Below are 15,729 nucleotides of genomic sequence, written 5' to 3' on the forward strand. Positions count from 1 at the left end.
GCAGAAGCAGAGGGATGTCTGTGAGTCCTAGGTCAGTCTGCATAGCAAGTCCCAGGCCAGCCAGGGCTACCCAGTGAGATGGGACTAAAAAGCAACAATGAAAACGAAACAGCCTGGGCCTGGTGGCCCAGCTACTCAAGAAACGGGGCAGGGTAGGGAGATCAGATGCTCAAGGCTGTGTGGACCTCAAGAGTACAGAACCAGCCAAGAGGAGTGCCGGAGTGGGCGGGGTCCTAGTACCTCAATAATTGAGGCGGAAGGAGGAGCCAGCAAGAGCAGGTAAAGGCTGTATCCAGGCCTGGTGACCTGAGTTTGAGCTCCTGGGTCCCACATGGAGGAAGGAGGGAACAGATTCTTCTAAGTCGTCCTCTGACTGCCACAGGAGTGATGTGGCAGAGCCCGTACCCAGCAATAAGTTAAAGTTTTTGTCTTGCTGTGTTCACTGCTTACTTGGTGATACGAAACCACTCAAGAACAGAATCTGGTCATCACTGGCCGGGCATCATTTCTGAGGCAGGAGTGAATGGATGGATAGACGGTTATGGAGGGTGGGTGGGTGGATGCTCTTCTTCTCCTGAGCATCCCCGTCTTCCTGCACCACACCAGACTGAGAGAATGTTTTTCCTGTAGAATCTCAGAAACTCTCTGCTCCACAGCCAGGTGTTGGTGGCGCACACCTTTAATCCCAGCACTCGGGAGGCAGAGGCAGGTGGATCTCTGTGAGTTCGAGGCCAGCCTGGTCTACAAAGTGAGTTCCAGGACAGCCTCCAAAGCCACAGAGAAATCCTGTCTCGAAACCCCCCCCCCCAAAAAAAAGAAACTCTCTGCTCCACACTTGGGAAGCTGAGGAGGGAGGACCATGAGCTCAAAGACAGACTCTGATGAATAACCACACACTTTTTCCAAAATACAAGCAAGAAAGAATTATCGTCAGCATGAATTCTAGGCAGGGGCTCTACCACTGAGCCATGCCCCCAGATCCTCACTGAGGAATTCTAGGCAGGGGCTCTACACTGAGCCACGTGCCCAGCCCCTCCCCAGGGATTTTTGCTAGACACTTACTGTTAGACTACATTCCCAGGCTTTGTTTTTTGGTTTTTCGAGACAGGGTTTCTCTGTGGCTTTGGAGGCTATCCTGGAACTAGCTGCTGTAGACCAGGCTGGCCTCGAACTCACAGAGATCCGTCAGCCTCTGCTTCCTGAGTGCTGGGATTAAAGGCATGCGCCACCACCGCTTGGCCTCCAAGTAGGTTTTGAATTTCCAAATCCTCCTTCCTCAGCCTCCCTAGTGGCTGGGATTACAAGGCCAGGCTCTTCTGTCTTTGTCTATTAGAAACAGTTGACTTAATTATCACCTCATGCTGACTGACTTCCCTTCTGGGAGCCCACTGATGACTCCTGGTTCTGTCAATCCCCCGTCAGGCCCTGCCAGTTAAAGTGAATCATTGCGGGGTGGAAGATAGATAAGAGAGACACAAAAAACTCATTTTTCCCCCTTGTATTCTTACCGATATTCACAGGCCATATTTACATACATTTGCATACAGCAGAGAGGGGCGGGGCATGAGACTCGGGGGCGGGGCTCACTGTGCCGGCGGCAGCAGCACCTTCAGTGGCACCGGGTCCCCTTGGGCCGGTGGAGCTACCGCCCAGACAGCCGCGGAGGCCTTGCCGGTGGTGCTCCTCTTGGAGGTCAAGGGTGTCTCCAGGGTGAGGGAAGCATTGGCCATCTCCTGGGGCTTGTCGCTGGCCAGGAAGCGGATGAGGTTGTGCAGGGCCTTGGCCACGTCACTGCGAGCTCCCTCGTTGACCAGGCAGTAGAGGATGGGGTCGGCCACGCAATTGAGGCTGGTGAAGGCCAGGGAGCTGTGGTAGGCGGAGAAGACTCGCTCCTCGAAGCCACAGTCCCAGGGCCGGCCCAGGTAGACGGCACTTCGAGACAGCAGGAGAGCATGGTACGGAGCAAAACATACCAACACGATGGCGATGAGGCTCAGGGCCAGGCGCTTGATCTTGACCTTCTCCTGGCGCTCTGTGGACACGCTGCTCTGCACGGCCCGCAGGATGCCGCGGTAGCACAGCAGCATGAGCGCCCAGGGGAAGAGGAAGCCCACGAAGACCCGGTACAGATTCATCCAGGCCACCCAGCTCTCCATGGGGAACTTCTCGAAGCAGAAGGTGTGGTTGTAGCGATCTCGAAAGAGCTCGTCGTGGAAGAGCGGTGCCGAGTTGGCGCCCAGCTCGGTGGCCCAGACCACGGAGCTCACGGCCACCGCGGTCTTTACCCGGCGCAGGCGCGCGAAGCGCAGTGGATGGGCCACGGCCAGGTAGCGGTCCACGGAGATGCAGCACAGGAAGGCGATGCTGATGTAGATGTTGCTGTAGAAGATGAAGCCGAAGAGCTTGCAGGAGCCGGGGCCGTGGATCCAGTTGTCATGGTGGAGGAAGTAGTCGACCCACAGCGGCAGCGTGCAGATGTACAGCAGGTCGGCGATGCTCAGGTTCATCAGGTACACGCCCAGCTCATTGCGCTGGCGCACCTGGCGGTAGGCTGCCCACAAGGCCAGGCAGTTGGTGGGCAGCCCCACCCCGATGACGAAGATGTAGAGGGATGGCGGGAAGAGGTGGTCCACTCGAGAGTCCACGTGGCAGCCCTCCCAGGTGCGGTTGCCCATCCTGGGCGCTGCGGCTTCCTGGGCTCTTCCCCTGGCCCGCTGGGGCTACAGGGCCACGGGGGGCGGGAGGCCATCGGGCCCCCTGAGCCCCCTCTTTGGAGGCTCAGGGGAACATGATAGGAAGAGGTTCACGAGGACAGGGGTCCCGGTTTGCTTTGCGGCAGGCTAAGCAAAAGGAGAACTGGGGAGGAAGAGCGTCAAGGAAGGATAGCGGTAGGATAGCAGGTGGGACTAATGTCAGAGGGAGTGTCTGTGCCAGCAGTCAGAGCATGAAGGCAGGGGCCGGGAGAAACCGGTGAAGGCAGTGTTTACGGAGGAGATGAGGACGCCAGAGGTGTCACGCTTATTGGGGTCTTAGGAGTGAGCATGGGCATGATAAAGTACCACTAGGTTGGAATGTTCTAGAAGACTCGGGAAATAAGACAGGAGAGCATTGAGAAAAAGACACAGAGTTGGGAAGATGCAACTTGGGATGCTGGCATCTGCAAGGACACCAGCAGGAAATAGCGAACGCTGTAACCTCACCAAAGTGTCCTCTGGGGACAGACAGAGCAGGAGGAGGAAGGGCTTGCTAGGGCCGGGAATTGTGGGAAGGGAGGCTAGGAAACAGGAAGGTGAGTAAGGGCTGGGCACAGGAGGATTGTGGGCAGAAGGAAAACCCTGAAAGGGCACCGGGAAACTAACTCAGAGTTGATCCGGGTGAGAGCCGAGGGCGGAGATGAAGTTGTCCCACTCCTGACCACATTGAGAGCTGGGCTGGGCAGGCCTGGGGAGAGACAGCATGGTGAAGCAGGCATGGCCGCCCATACTGGGCTCACCCACACTTCCCACTATCCGCGTGGAAGGGAACGGGACACCTCAGCAAGGACTGCTGGGTACCACCCTGAGGAGCAGACGGATGCCCAAGAGCATGGGATCTGCTTCCCAAATACACATTAAAGACCTAACATGCTGAGCACGTTGGCACGTGCGTTTGATCCCAGAAGTCAGAGCGTAGAGGTAGGAGGATCAGGAGTTCAAAGTTATCCTCCGATACGCATTGAGTTTGAAGCCATGAAAATCTGTCTCAAAATGAGCAGTGGAGGGTGAGGTGGTGGAGACCGCTCATGGGGTAAAGGAGCCAAGCCTTGGGGCTTGAGTTTGATTCCAGGATCTCATACTGCGGAAGAAAGGAAGCGATTCTGCGTGTTGCCCTCTGATGCCCGCGTGTGTAGCATAACAAGCATGCAGACACTTGGGACTTGGGGAGAGGGAGGGAGGCATAGGCAGGGAGTGAGGGAGAGAGAGAGGAGAGATTTGAAAAACGGAAGCAAGATGCATTTCCCAGACCTGTCCAAGGTCCTGATGCCCAAGGTGGAAAATCTCTGCTCTTAGCCATTTTCCCAGCCTGCCCTTGAGTTTCTAGGGCACCTTGGACACAAAAGGGCCCCCGGGGTTGACAGTGGAACAGAGCAGGGGTTGTTAGACTCTGGAAAGGTCAGGGTCAGGGAGCCAGGGGAAGTCTGGGGTTGGTGTCATCGGGGACACAGCCCTCACAGCCTATCCCTCTCCTTTCCCATTGTCCTGGCGAGGTCCGTGGATTCATCACTTCCTTTTTTCTAGGAAGATATACAAGTTTAGAGCAGAGAACATTCATGCACCAAGCCCCTGATGATCACAGGGTCTGAACATATTTAGCTTTCTCCGTCTCTCCCTCCCTCCCCCTGTTTCTCTCCCCCCCCCCCCGAGTCTCTGGTAGTCCAGGCTGGCCTTGAACTTGCTACGTAGTTGGGGATGACCTTGAACTCATTGATCCTCCTGCCCCCCCCCCCCGTATTGGGGTCACAGGAGTACGCTGCTGTGCCCAGCTTATACAGAGCTGGGATTGACACCCTGGTCCTCATGAATTCTAGGCACTTTACCAACTGACCACATCCTTTACCCATTTGCTGGCTGGCTTGGTAGATTGTTTGAAATTGGGTCTTACAGTGTATGTAGCCCAGGCTGGCCTGAAACTTGCAAGCATCCTCACTTCTGCCTCCTGAGTGCTGGGACTATAGGCGAGCATCACCAGATTTAAAAGCATTTTTAAACTCGGGAGGCAGAGGCAGGCGGATCCCTGAGCTTGAGACCAGTCTGGTCACAGAGTGAGTTCCAGGACAGCCAGGGCCACACAGAGCCTCGCTTGAAGAAAAAAGAAAGAAAACCATACTATCAAGATCATACTTAGAAATCCAGTCAAAGACACTGAAAAGATCGAATGCCATGTGGTCTGGGTGGAATGATGTGGAGACCGGAAACCCACCTCTAAAAAAATTCCCAAGACGCACTTGAAAACACCATTTGAGGGGCCAGTGGGATGGCTTACAGTAAAGGTGCTTGCAGCCAAGCCTTCAACCCAAGTTCTATCCCCAGTACCCATATTGTGAAAGGAGCGAACTGACTCCCAGAAGGTGTCCTCCACACATGCTCCGTGGCACATAGCACCAACTTCCCATCCACAGAAGAGGGAGACATAGGAGGGAGGGGGAGGACAGAGAGACAGAGAGAGAAACTGGTCAAGTCTACTGGACAGATGAGGAAATTGTAGTCCAGAGAGGGGAAGGAACGAACTTGGAGTCACACAGCAAATTCCCAGGAGCCTGAGTCTTTCTTTTTTCTAAGGAAAGTCCTTCTATGGACCGTAAATGCAGGCCTGGGTCTCTGACCCCTTGTTGATTCTGTGCTGCCCTCACGGCTCAGGAGCCTAGAAGCATCTGTCCTACCACTGGGCCTCCCTCAATTCACTTCCCAAGGTGGCCAAAAGACCTTGCTAAGAGGATCAGCTCTTGTTCTTTTCTTCACTAACCTCCAAAGGCTTCTAAGAGACTGGTGGTGTGGCTCAGTGGTAGAGCCCCTGCCTAGAATCCCCCAGTGAGGGGCTGAGAGTGTGGCCCAATGGTAGAGCCCCTGCCTAGAATCCCCCAGTGAGGGGCTGAGAGTGTGGCCCAATGGTAGAGCCCCTGCCTAGAATCCCCCAGTGAGGGGCTGGGATGTGGCTCAGTGGTGGAGTCCCTGCCTAGAATCCCCCAGTGAGGGGCTGGGGGCGTGGCTCAGTGGTAGAGCACTTGATTAGTATGTGCAAGGTCCTGGGCTCTACCTGTAATATAAACAAAAGGACTTAAGGACAAATTGAACCTCTGGTGCTTGGTGACAGGTAATGAGGCTCTTCCCAGCTAGCCTAGCTGCCTTACCTACTCCTCCCTTCAGTGCCATTCAAACCAATGAGCTTCCTCCGGTTCCGATACCTCCACACTCCCTCCCTGAGTAGCCTAACCCTTCTTCAGCACCTCTGCCTACACCCCCCCTTCACCCCGTCACAATTCCCTACCACCCTCACGACCATCTCTTCCTGGCACTTTTAACTGACTCACTTGTGTCTGCCTGGACCTTCTCGGGGGACTGGGACTTGAGTGACTTGTGGGCTGTGTGAAGATCTGGTCTTGCAAACTGTAGTGCCCAATCAACGCCTGGGTACAGAAGTCACTCCAGAAGTCTCTAGAGACCGGGAGAAGGCACGGCGCCCTGGCCAGCCCTTCTCCCGTCACGGCTCTCCCTCTCTTCCTCCCACACCGTACCCCAGGCATCAACAAGCCCTGGGGAGACCCAGGGAGAGGCTGCATGCAGGGAGGAGATTAAAAGGCAGGACCCATCTGCTCCCTAACTGACTTAGGAAGGTCAGGCTGTGTCCTGATCCCTAAGGCCAGCCCACTGTGGCGGTGCTTACACACCTGCCATCCTCACCCCAGAGCTGGAAACTTCTGGGTCCCTTGGAGATGGAACAGGATGGGTTTGTTTCTGGATAGACCAATGGGAACCAATGGGTAGGCGTGCTACCACCAATCAAAGCCTCCCACCTAGACCAAGTCTTTTTGTTCTGTTTGGTTTTCAAGACAGGGTTTCTCTGTGTAGCCTTGGCTGACTAGGAACTCACTCTGTAGACCAGGCTGGCTTCAAACTCACAGAGATCCACCTGCCGAGTGCTGGTGCCCTGGCACCACCCAGCCCTGGTCCAAGTCTTATCCCTAAATCTCTCTTGCCTTCTGTTCCCCTCTTTCTTCTCTCTCTCTCTCTCTCTCTCTCTCTCTCTCTCTCTCTCTCTCTCTCTCTCTCTCTCTCTCTCTCCATATCCTCGTGACATCAAGGGGATTCTTTTCCTCTAGAAGCCCTAATTTCTGCAAAAGACAGGTATGATCTTTATCCTAATCACATCATACACGGACATCTTTGAAAAAATAAGGCATGGTCAGTCAACTGAGCAATATTCACGCCTGGGGATACAGCTTAATGACAGAAAGCTTACCCAGAGTCTGACAGTGGGTGTCAGAGGCCATGGTTGAACAGTGGAGTACTTCTCTAACATTTCTCTACATGCATGAGTTCAATCCCCATGACAACACACAGACACACATGCACACACGTGCACACACGTGCACACACATGCACACACACGTGCACACACATGCACACACGTGTGCGCGCACACACACACACACACACACACGCTCGCTCTCTCATACACACAAGAGGGCTAGGCATATAGCTTGGCTGATGAAGTTTTCACCTAGCATTCAGGGAGCCCTGGATCAAATCCCCAGCACTTGATAAACCAGTCCTTTTTTTTTTTTTTAATTATTCAACTGAGAAGATGTCAGATCCCCTGGAACTGGAATTACAGACAGTTGTGAGCTGCCATATGGGTGCTGGGAATTGAACCTGGGTCCTCTCAGAGGAGCTGCCAGTGCTCTTAACTCCTGAGGCATTTCTCCAGTCCTTTGGACCAGCCTGGGGTGAATGAGACCCTGTCTCAAAGGGCAAAGAGAGAGTGGTGGCCTGGGGATGTGATCGGTGTGTGAGGTGATCACCTGCGTTCAGACTCTCAGCACCCACGTGACAGCCCTCGAGGGAGAGCTGGATGTCCCCTGAGCCGCCCTCCCACCCCACGGCCCCGGGTCCCTGCTGAGACCGGGTACACAGGCAGCAAAGACATTCCTGGCAGCCAACGGAAATGAACTTCCCATTGCCAATTTCCTCCCAGGGAACAGAGTCTGGTATCCACCCTGTCCTCAGCCTACCTGAGTCATAGGGATGCTAGGAACGGGGCAGGGGGGCGCTGACAGACGGACAGACAGACAAACACAAGGGCAGGCTGACAGACCGACCTGTCTTCTTCCCGCCTGGCATCTGGCCACCACCACTCCCCCTCCCCCACGGCATCACAGAACCCTCTGATTCTTAGAATTTCACAGCACAAGCTCCAGGGTGAGTGGGGACAGGAAGCTCGCTCTTCCTGGTGCGTCTGGGGAAACTGAGAGCCGGGGTGGAAAGCCTGTTTTTTTCTCTGGGCTAAAAAGTGCCCCCTCCTCTGAATACTCCTTCCCTCTCCTTCCTGTCCTCCTGTCTTTCTGGGGGCCTCAGACCCTTGGGGAATCTGTCAAAAATGGGGACGTGGGATTTTGTTGTTGTTATTTATTTTATTTTATTTTATTTTACTTTGAAACAGGGTTTCTCTGTAGCCCTGACTGTCCTGGAATTCACTCTGTAGACTGGGCTGGCCTCAAACTCAGAGATCCAGCCTCTGCCTCTCCAGTGCTGGGATTAAAAATGTGAAAAAAAATGTGCACCACTGCACCCCATTAATGGGGACCTTTCTTTTTCTTTTAAACACACACACACACACACACACACACACACGTGACCCTGGAGGCAGGGGAGATGGTTAGTGGGTAAGACCATTTACTGTGAAAGCAAGAGAAGCTGAGTTCGAACCCACAGCCCCCACTAAAAGCCAGGAATGCGCTGTGTGCCTGCATCCCCAGGTTGAAGAGTGGTAGGTGAGCTGACTGGACAGTCTCATGAAACAGTGAGCATCGGGGACAGATCTCATAACGGAGTGTGGGTGTGGGAGAAGACACCAATACCCTCCTCTGCTCTCCAAATTAGAATTCACCTTGTGCCGGGCAGTGGTGGTGCATGCCTTTAATCCAGCACTCGGGAGGCAGAGGCAGGCGGATCTCTGTGAGTTCGAGGCCAGCCTGGTCTACAGAGTGAGTTCCAGGACAGCTAAGACTACACACAGAGTAATCTTGAAAAACAAAATCACTTTGCACATGCATGTGGTCACACTCTCTCTCTCTCTCTCTCTCTCTCTCTCTCTCTCTCTCTCTCTCTCTCTCTCTCTCTCTCTCTCTCTCTCTCTCTCTCTCTGACCCACCATGACTGGAGTGTCCTCCATCCCTTGGCCAGCCCCAGGTGGAGTCAATATATTATCTTAAACCCTCACTGAGTCTTTGCTGGGAAGGTGAGTGCCCGAATTGTACAGCCTCCTCCCAACCCAGGTTCCTGCAGAAAATATAAGTTCAAGTGTGGCACAAAGCGTGTGACATATGGGGGACAGGAGAGGCTCGCCCCTGCGGGCCTCAGCTGCGAAAGAGAGGAAAAAATCCCCGGTCTCACAAGGCGCCTGCCCAGTTCAGCAAGATTCAAAGGCACGGAGGGCTGAGCAGCCGAGAGAAAGGACTGACAGGAGCCCCCATCATCCGCCCTTAGCCCACTCACCACCTTTGTTTCCGAGGCCACTTGGCTGGCTCCCCCTTCCCTGCATCATGGGCTCCCAGTCTCCCCCATTCTGGAGGCCCCAGGGGACCAGCCAGCTCCGGTCTGCTCATTAGAGCTGAAATGTGATCAGGGTTTCTCGCTGCCCACCTGGTGCCTTGGCAGCAAGCGGAAATGGTAAGGGGGGTGCAGTCAGGACGCGCCAGGTCCTGACTCGGCCTCAGTTTCCCCATTTCCACTAAGGCGCGTCTCTCCCCCACCCCTCCCCTGTCGGCTACGCCCACGCCACCCAGCAGGAAGGTGGAATTGTTAGAACTTTCCCCGCTGACATTCTAGAATCCACTGGCTCTCAAGTCCCGAGGCTGCTGTGTCCAGCCCGGTTTGGGGTCGAATGTTCTAACACTCTGGAGTCTTGATTCTCTGCTTTCTGTTATTATTATCCTCGCCTCTGCCAGCTGCACCCTTGTCAGTTTCCAATACTCCAGGCGCCTCCCGGCCCAAGATTCTGAAGTTCTATTGTTAGAACCCTCTATGATTTCAAAAAAAAAAATAAAGAATTTAAAAAAACACACTATGACTTTCATAATCTATTATTAAACCCTGGGTGATTTTTATCTTTTCCCAGCAAATGAATACACATTTCCCTTTTTGCTCTCTGCAGAAATGGGAACGCGTTGTAAATAGGTGAACCCCACTTCCTCTTTTCTCCCCGTTTCTGCTCTGACTTTGAAAAAAAAACCCCATGAATTCTCGGATGGGGCAGCATTCTATGATGCTGAAGGCTCCCAGAATCTGTGTGTGTGCGCGCGCGTGTGTGGGTGTGTGCGCCGGGGGTGTCAGGATAGGATAGTTGGCTGTCACTTCCAACCGGCCCCCCAAAATGATATTCTCCCCACCTGGGGAAGGGACTCTAGAAGCCCAGGCTGCTTCTGACCCCTTGCTCACGGTCTGGCCTCCTCCCTCCCTCCTTTTCGCACCAGCTAAGTTATTATTTGTCTAGACACAAACCAAATTATAGGCCCTGTCCCGGGGGAACAGTGGGCTTGTGGGGGGGTGGTCAGGAGACGGGTAGAGTTAATCCCTCGGTTTTTCTCTTTCCTTCTGAAACTCCTCCCCCAACCCCCCAGCGCAGGCAGGCCGCCTCTGGTACCTTTCCCTCTCCACCAGCAAGCCCTTAGAAAAACCTTTACTGCGCCACCCCGCACGCCCTCTCTCCGGCTTTTCCAGCCGCTCATACCCAAGTCTGGCTTTGCTCCCTACTCGCTTAGCTGAGGACTTTACTGCCTGAATTAATCCGACTTTAGTGGTAGTCCCAGAATCCAGTTCTCCAGATATGGCCCAGGGAGCCCGGGTCTCCGGAAATGGGTTGCCGCTGGCCAAGAGTCCCAGTCCCCTAGGCTGGCAAAAGGTCACTTCTGCCCTACGGCCTCAGTTTCCCCAAGTGTAAAATGGAAGGGGGAGGGCCTACATGGTTCCCACAGGTGGATACCGAAAGCCAGCGAGGTGTCAGCATCGTCTGCAGGGTTAAAGGACTCGGTCATCACTAGGCTCTGGTTCCCTGTGCTTGTCTGAGGGTCTCAGCATCCCTGGCCCCAATATTCAAAGACCTGAAGGCAGGGTCTCATCCAGCCTCAGACCAAGATTTCCCCACCCTAGCCTGGGTGACAGGCATGTGCCACTACAAGAGTTTTTTGTTTGTTTTTAAGACAGTGTCATGCAGCCCAGGCTAGCCTGAATCTCTTTAATCCTCCTGTCTCTAGCTTCAAAGTGCTAGGATAACTGGCAGGTGCCGGACTCCGGGCTGCAGGGTCCCTGGGTGCTGGACTCTGGGCTGCAGGGTCCCTGGGTGCTGGACTCCGGGCTGCAGGGTCCCTGGGTGTCTGAGTCTAGGAACCCTCCTCTGTCCATCCTGCCCATGCATTCCCAGGGTGATCCCCAGTATCTAACCCTGAAGACACGTTCGACTTCAGAGACAGGGATGGTAGGGAGGCTTCCAGGTGGGGTGCAGCTGCTGGTTAGGGGTTCAGAAGGAATGCTGGGGTGTTCTCCATCATTTACAGCAGTGCCCTGGTGCAATCCAGCTTTCTTTCTCTCTGTCTGTCTCTCTGTCTGTCTGTCTCTCTCTCTCTCTGACACACGCACTGGAGCCTTCCCTTACCCTGGTTGAGGGGATGGGGTACAGAGTTCAGTCCCGGGCAAGGGGAGTGAGGCAACTCTGGAAGGGGTTAACAGAGACCTAGCCAAATCCTGGAAGGGAGGAAATGGGGGAGGAAGTCCACCCCCCCAGTCAGGAATTCCTGAAACCAGGAGGGGGGTAGGTGTGACCTCAGAAGCCATGGGGTGACTACAAAGTGGGCGCCGGCGTCACGGTGTCACCCAGAGTCCATCTGCCTTGGATTGCGACCCCACTGGCCCCTACCCCAACCCTAAACAGCCCCACAAGCTGGAAGGAAGAAGTTCAGCGATGTCTTAGGGTTTAGGGAGAGAGGAACAGACAAGGTCTGTCTCGGGGCTGAAGGCGCCACGAGAGCTTGAGAGTGAGAGACACAGAGAGAAGAGAACCAGAGCCCTGTGGGGGCGGGGGGTGTTCCACAGGAACGTTGAGATGGATAGAGCTGGGGGCATCCAAAGGGAAGGAGGGGTCCCAGCGTGTGAAGCCAGGGCTGAGGCGGCAGCAGGTGCCCAGAGGGAGGGGGGGCAGATGGAGGAGCCCTGAAGAAGCAGAGCCCCCCCCACGGTTGCTGAAGAGCACCTAGAACCTCAGCATTTAAAGGACTGAGGCCGGAGGATGGCCAGTTCAAAGAAAACCTGAGCTGTGCAGCCAGGGGCTGTCTCACAAGTGCCAGCCAGCGGGGCGGAACTGGCGTGGTGACCCACGCATGCAATCCCAGTGTGTACGTACTCTGGGAAGCTGAGGCAGGGGGATGGCTGTGTGCTTGAGGCCAATTTGGGCAAGAGGGCGAGCTCGAAGCTAAATTTGTTGTTTGGTGAGATTACACACACACAGAGAGAGACAGACAGACAGACAGACAGACAGACAGACAGACAGACAGACAGAGATCCCAGGGAGTGGGGGGAGATGAAGAAGAGAGGCTCTACGGACCGAGGGGCGGGGAGACGGCGGGGAGGGGAGACTGAGGCACCGGAGCGGCCACGCAGACGTCTTTGGACCTGCGAAGGGGGAGAAGCGGACCGGAGAGGCTGCACCCACCTGCGGGACGGCCGGGCTGGGCGATCGGTGTCCGCGACCCGGTCCGGTCTCTCTGCGCAGCGCGGGACCCGGCGGGCGCCCCCGCGGGGCAGGACACAGCGACAACCCCTGGCCCCGGGCTGGAGTCTGCAGCTCAGGCCCCGCCCCAGCCAGGCCCGCCCCCGTTAACCCCTCCTCTGCCGTTGCCCTGCACCCCACCGAGCCGCGCCCCCCCATAAAGAACTCAACCCCGGAAACCTCGCCGGCCTTCAGAACGGTATCCCGTTAACCCTTTACTCTCTCTCTGTCCCTCTCTGTCTCTCTCTGTCTCTCTGTCTCTGTCTCTCTCTCTCTCCAACTCCACGCTTCCAATTTAAGCATGCGTCTGGGAAGCGAAGCTTGGCCTGGGACCTCCTGCTCCTGCCCGTTACCCCCTGGCCTGGGACCTCCTGCCTGCCATCCCCTGGCCCTGGGACCTCCTGCCCGTCACCCCCTGGCCTGGGACCTCCAGCCTGTCACCCCCTGGCCCTGGGACCTCCTGCCTGCCACCCCCTGGCCCTCGGACCTCCTGCCCGTCACCCCCTGGCCCTCGGACCTCCAGCCTGCCACCCCCTGGCCCTGGGACCTCCTGCCTGCCACCCCCTGGCCTGGGACCTCCAGCCTGTCACCCCCTGGCCCTCGGACCTCCAGCCTGTCACCCCCTGGCCCTGGGACCTCCTGCCTGCCACCCCCTGGCCTGGGACCTCCAGCCTGTCACCCCCTGGCCCTGGGACCTCCTGCCTGCCATCCCCTGGCCCTGGGACCTCCTGCCTGTCACCCCCTGGCCCTGGGACCTCCAGCCTGTCACCCCCTGGCCCTGGGACCTCCAGCCTGTCACCCCCTGGCCCTGGGACCTCCTGCCTGCCACCCCCTGGCCCTGGGACCTCCTGCCTGCCATCCCCTGGCCCTGGGACCTCCTGCCTGTCACCCCCTGGCCCTCGGACCTCCAGCCTGTCATCCCCTCCCTGCCAGCCTCGGTTAACCGCCTTCTCCGTGTGTCACCCGGAGGGACTCAGGACAATGGGGTCTGTTCAGGGGCCAGGGAGGTGTTTCGGCAGAGAGGGGTAACTGTAGCCAACTCTGAACTCAATTCCCTGGACCCACAGCGTGGAAAGAGAGAATGATGACTCCTGCAAGCCGGCCTCTGACCTCCTCACTGTCCCGTGTCACGCCGCCTCATTAAGTAACCCACTGACCAGAGCCACAGACGAAGGGGCCTTATGCGGGAGGGAGTCAGATCGGCAGCCTTGCCTCAGTTTCCTCTGCAGCGCTTAGGCCGGGCCGTTTTCTTGTGGGCATGTCACATCACAGAATACAACGTCAAATCTGCACAAAGGGGTCACTCTGGGCTGGTGGTGCGCGCCTTTAGTCCCCCAGCCCTTGGGAGGCTGAGGCAGGAGGATGGCTGAGAGTACCAGGCCAAATAGTCAGAAACTATATTTAAAATGTCCCTACTGCCCTCTAGAGCTCGATGTCCCCACAGGCCACCTCTGCATGTCACTGCTCAGATGTCGCCTTTCAATCTTTTCCCTAGTTATCAGCCTGCCTGGTGGGAGGAAGGCCATTGTGTGTGGGGAGCAATGCTGTCCTGTGTCCGTGGCCGACAAGTGAAATCCCCACGGCGTGCAGGGAGTGGGCGAGTGTTCCAAAGAGCCGCCTTGCCCCCCTTTATAACGGCCATCACTTCTTGCACAGTTCAGTCCTGAGAGTTCATTGTAGACGCGAGGAATTCTGGTCCACCTGGCATATAGCGATGGTTTAGCAATTAGAATTCACATAGTTATTTTATCCTGAGTGGTGTAGAAGATGGGACCAAAAGCCTTATGCATGCAATGCTAGAGCTGTCACTGAGCCACGCCCCCAGCTCCTCCCTGGGGAGATTCTAGGCAGGGGCTCCACCACTGAGCCACACCCCCAGCCCCTCACTGGGGGATTCTAGGCAGGGGCTCCACCACTGAGCCACACCCCAGCCCCTCACTGGGGGATTCTAGGCAGGAGCGCTATCACTGAGTGTACCACTCAGTGCTACATTTGTTTGTTGTTCCAGACAGGATTTCATTATATAATGCTGGCTGGCCTGAGGCTCAGAGAGATTCACCTTACCCCGCCTCCCCCTCCCCAGTGCTTGGAGCAAAGGTGTGTATCAACATACCCAACTCAATCTTTTTGTGTATGTATATAACATATATGTAGTGAGCATGCGCTACATGTATCTGTGAGGGTGTGTGTGTGTGTGTGTGTGTGTGTGTACATAGAAGTTATTTTAGAAATTCCTCAGGAGTCATCATCTTAGATATTTGTTTTACTCTTGACAGGGTTTCTCTGTGTAGCCCTGATGGTCCTGGGACACACTCTGTCCTGCCTCCTAAGTGTTGGAATTAAAGGTGGATTTATTTTTATTTTATTTATATATTGTGTATACATTGTTCCTGCCTGCACACCAGCAGAGGGCACCAGATCTCATTACGGATGGTTGTGAGCCACCATGTGGTGCTGGGACTTGAACTCACGTCTCTGGAAGAGCAGCCAGTGCTCTTAACCTCTGAGCCGCCTCTCCAGCCCCAAAGGTGGATTTTTTTTTAGGATTTACTTTAGGGACTGGGACAATGGTATAGTGACTAAGAGTGTTTGCTGTTTTTGCAGAAGACTGGAGAGTCACCTGCCTCTGCCTCCTGAGTGTAGCCCAAAAGGCGTACACCAACGAGCTTAACCAAAACCCTGTTTGTCATTATGGTGTCTGATGGTATGTGGGGAGCGGGGGAAATGCCCATGTGAGGTCCAAAAGCAAACAGAGTTGGCTCTCTCCTTCCATCTTCGCGTGGGCCAGACTTAGGTTGTCAGGCTTGGCGAATGACTTTGCTCGCGAGTAGTCTCAGCGGCTATAATTCAGCTAGCTTTTTGTTTTGTTTTGCTTTTTTAGTTTTGCCAGACAGGGTTTCTCTGTGCAACCACAGTGTCTGTCCTGGAACTCACTCTGTAGACCAGGCTGGCCTCGAACTCACTGAGATCCACCCGCCTCTGCCTCCTGAGTACTGGGATCAAATGTGTGCGCCACCAACGCCCAGTTTTTTTGAGACAGGGTTTCTCTGTGTAGAACTGGAATTCACTCTGTAAACCAAAGAGCAGCCTGCCTCTGTCTCCCGAGTGCTGAGATTAAAGGTTAGTGCCACCACTGCCCAGGTTTATTTTTTAATGTAAGTGGGTATTTTGTCCTCTATGTCTGTGCACTATGTTCCTGCAGTGCCAGAAGAG

The 15,729-nt window shown here is 55.4% G+C and overlaps 1 protein-coding gene across 4 annotated transcripts; it reads right to left on the bottom strand.

Moving 5' to 3' along the window:
* Positions 1–1,483: 1,483 nt before the first annotated feature.
* Gpr4 (G protein-coupled receptor 4) lies at positions 1,484–12,584 on the bottom strand. Of its 4 annotated transcripts, none has more exons than XM_040734453.1 (2): positions 12,460–12,584; positions 1,484–3,441 (listed from the first exon to the last, which is right to left on the bottom strand). In XM_040734453.1, exon 2 carries the CDS (start codon positions 2,673–2,675, stop codon positions 1,584–1,586), a length of 1,092 nt encoding a protein of 363 aa, XP_040590387.1. In that variant the 5' UTR covers positions 2,676–3,441; positions 12,460–12,584; the 3' UTR covers positions 1,484–1,583. The 4 variants fall into 4 exon arrangements, with proteins under 4 accessions (XP_040590387.1, XP_040590386.1, XP_040590388.1 ...); XM_040734452.1 differs by lacking the exon at positions 12,460–12,584 and adding an exon at positions 9,399–9,517; XM_040734454.1 differs by lacking the exon at positions 12,460–12,584 and adding an exon at positions 7,856–7,913.
* Positions 12,585–15,729: the final 3,145 nt, after the last annotated feature.

This window comes from Mesocricetus auratus, unplaced genomic scaffold (genome assembly GCF_017639785.1).
Source record: "Mesocricetus auratus isolate SY011 unplaced genomic scaffold, BCM_Maur_2.0 Super-Scaffold_100038, whole genome shotgun sequence".
Taxonomy (NCBI): Eukaryota; Metazoa; Chordata; class Mammalia; order Rodentia; family Cricetidae; genus Mesocricetus; species Mesocricetus auratus.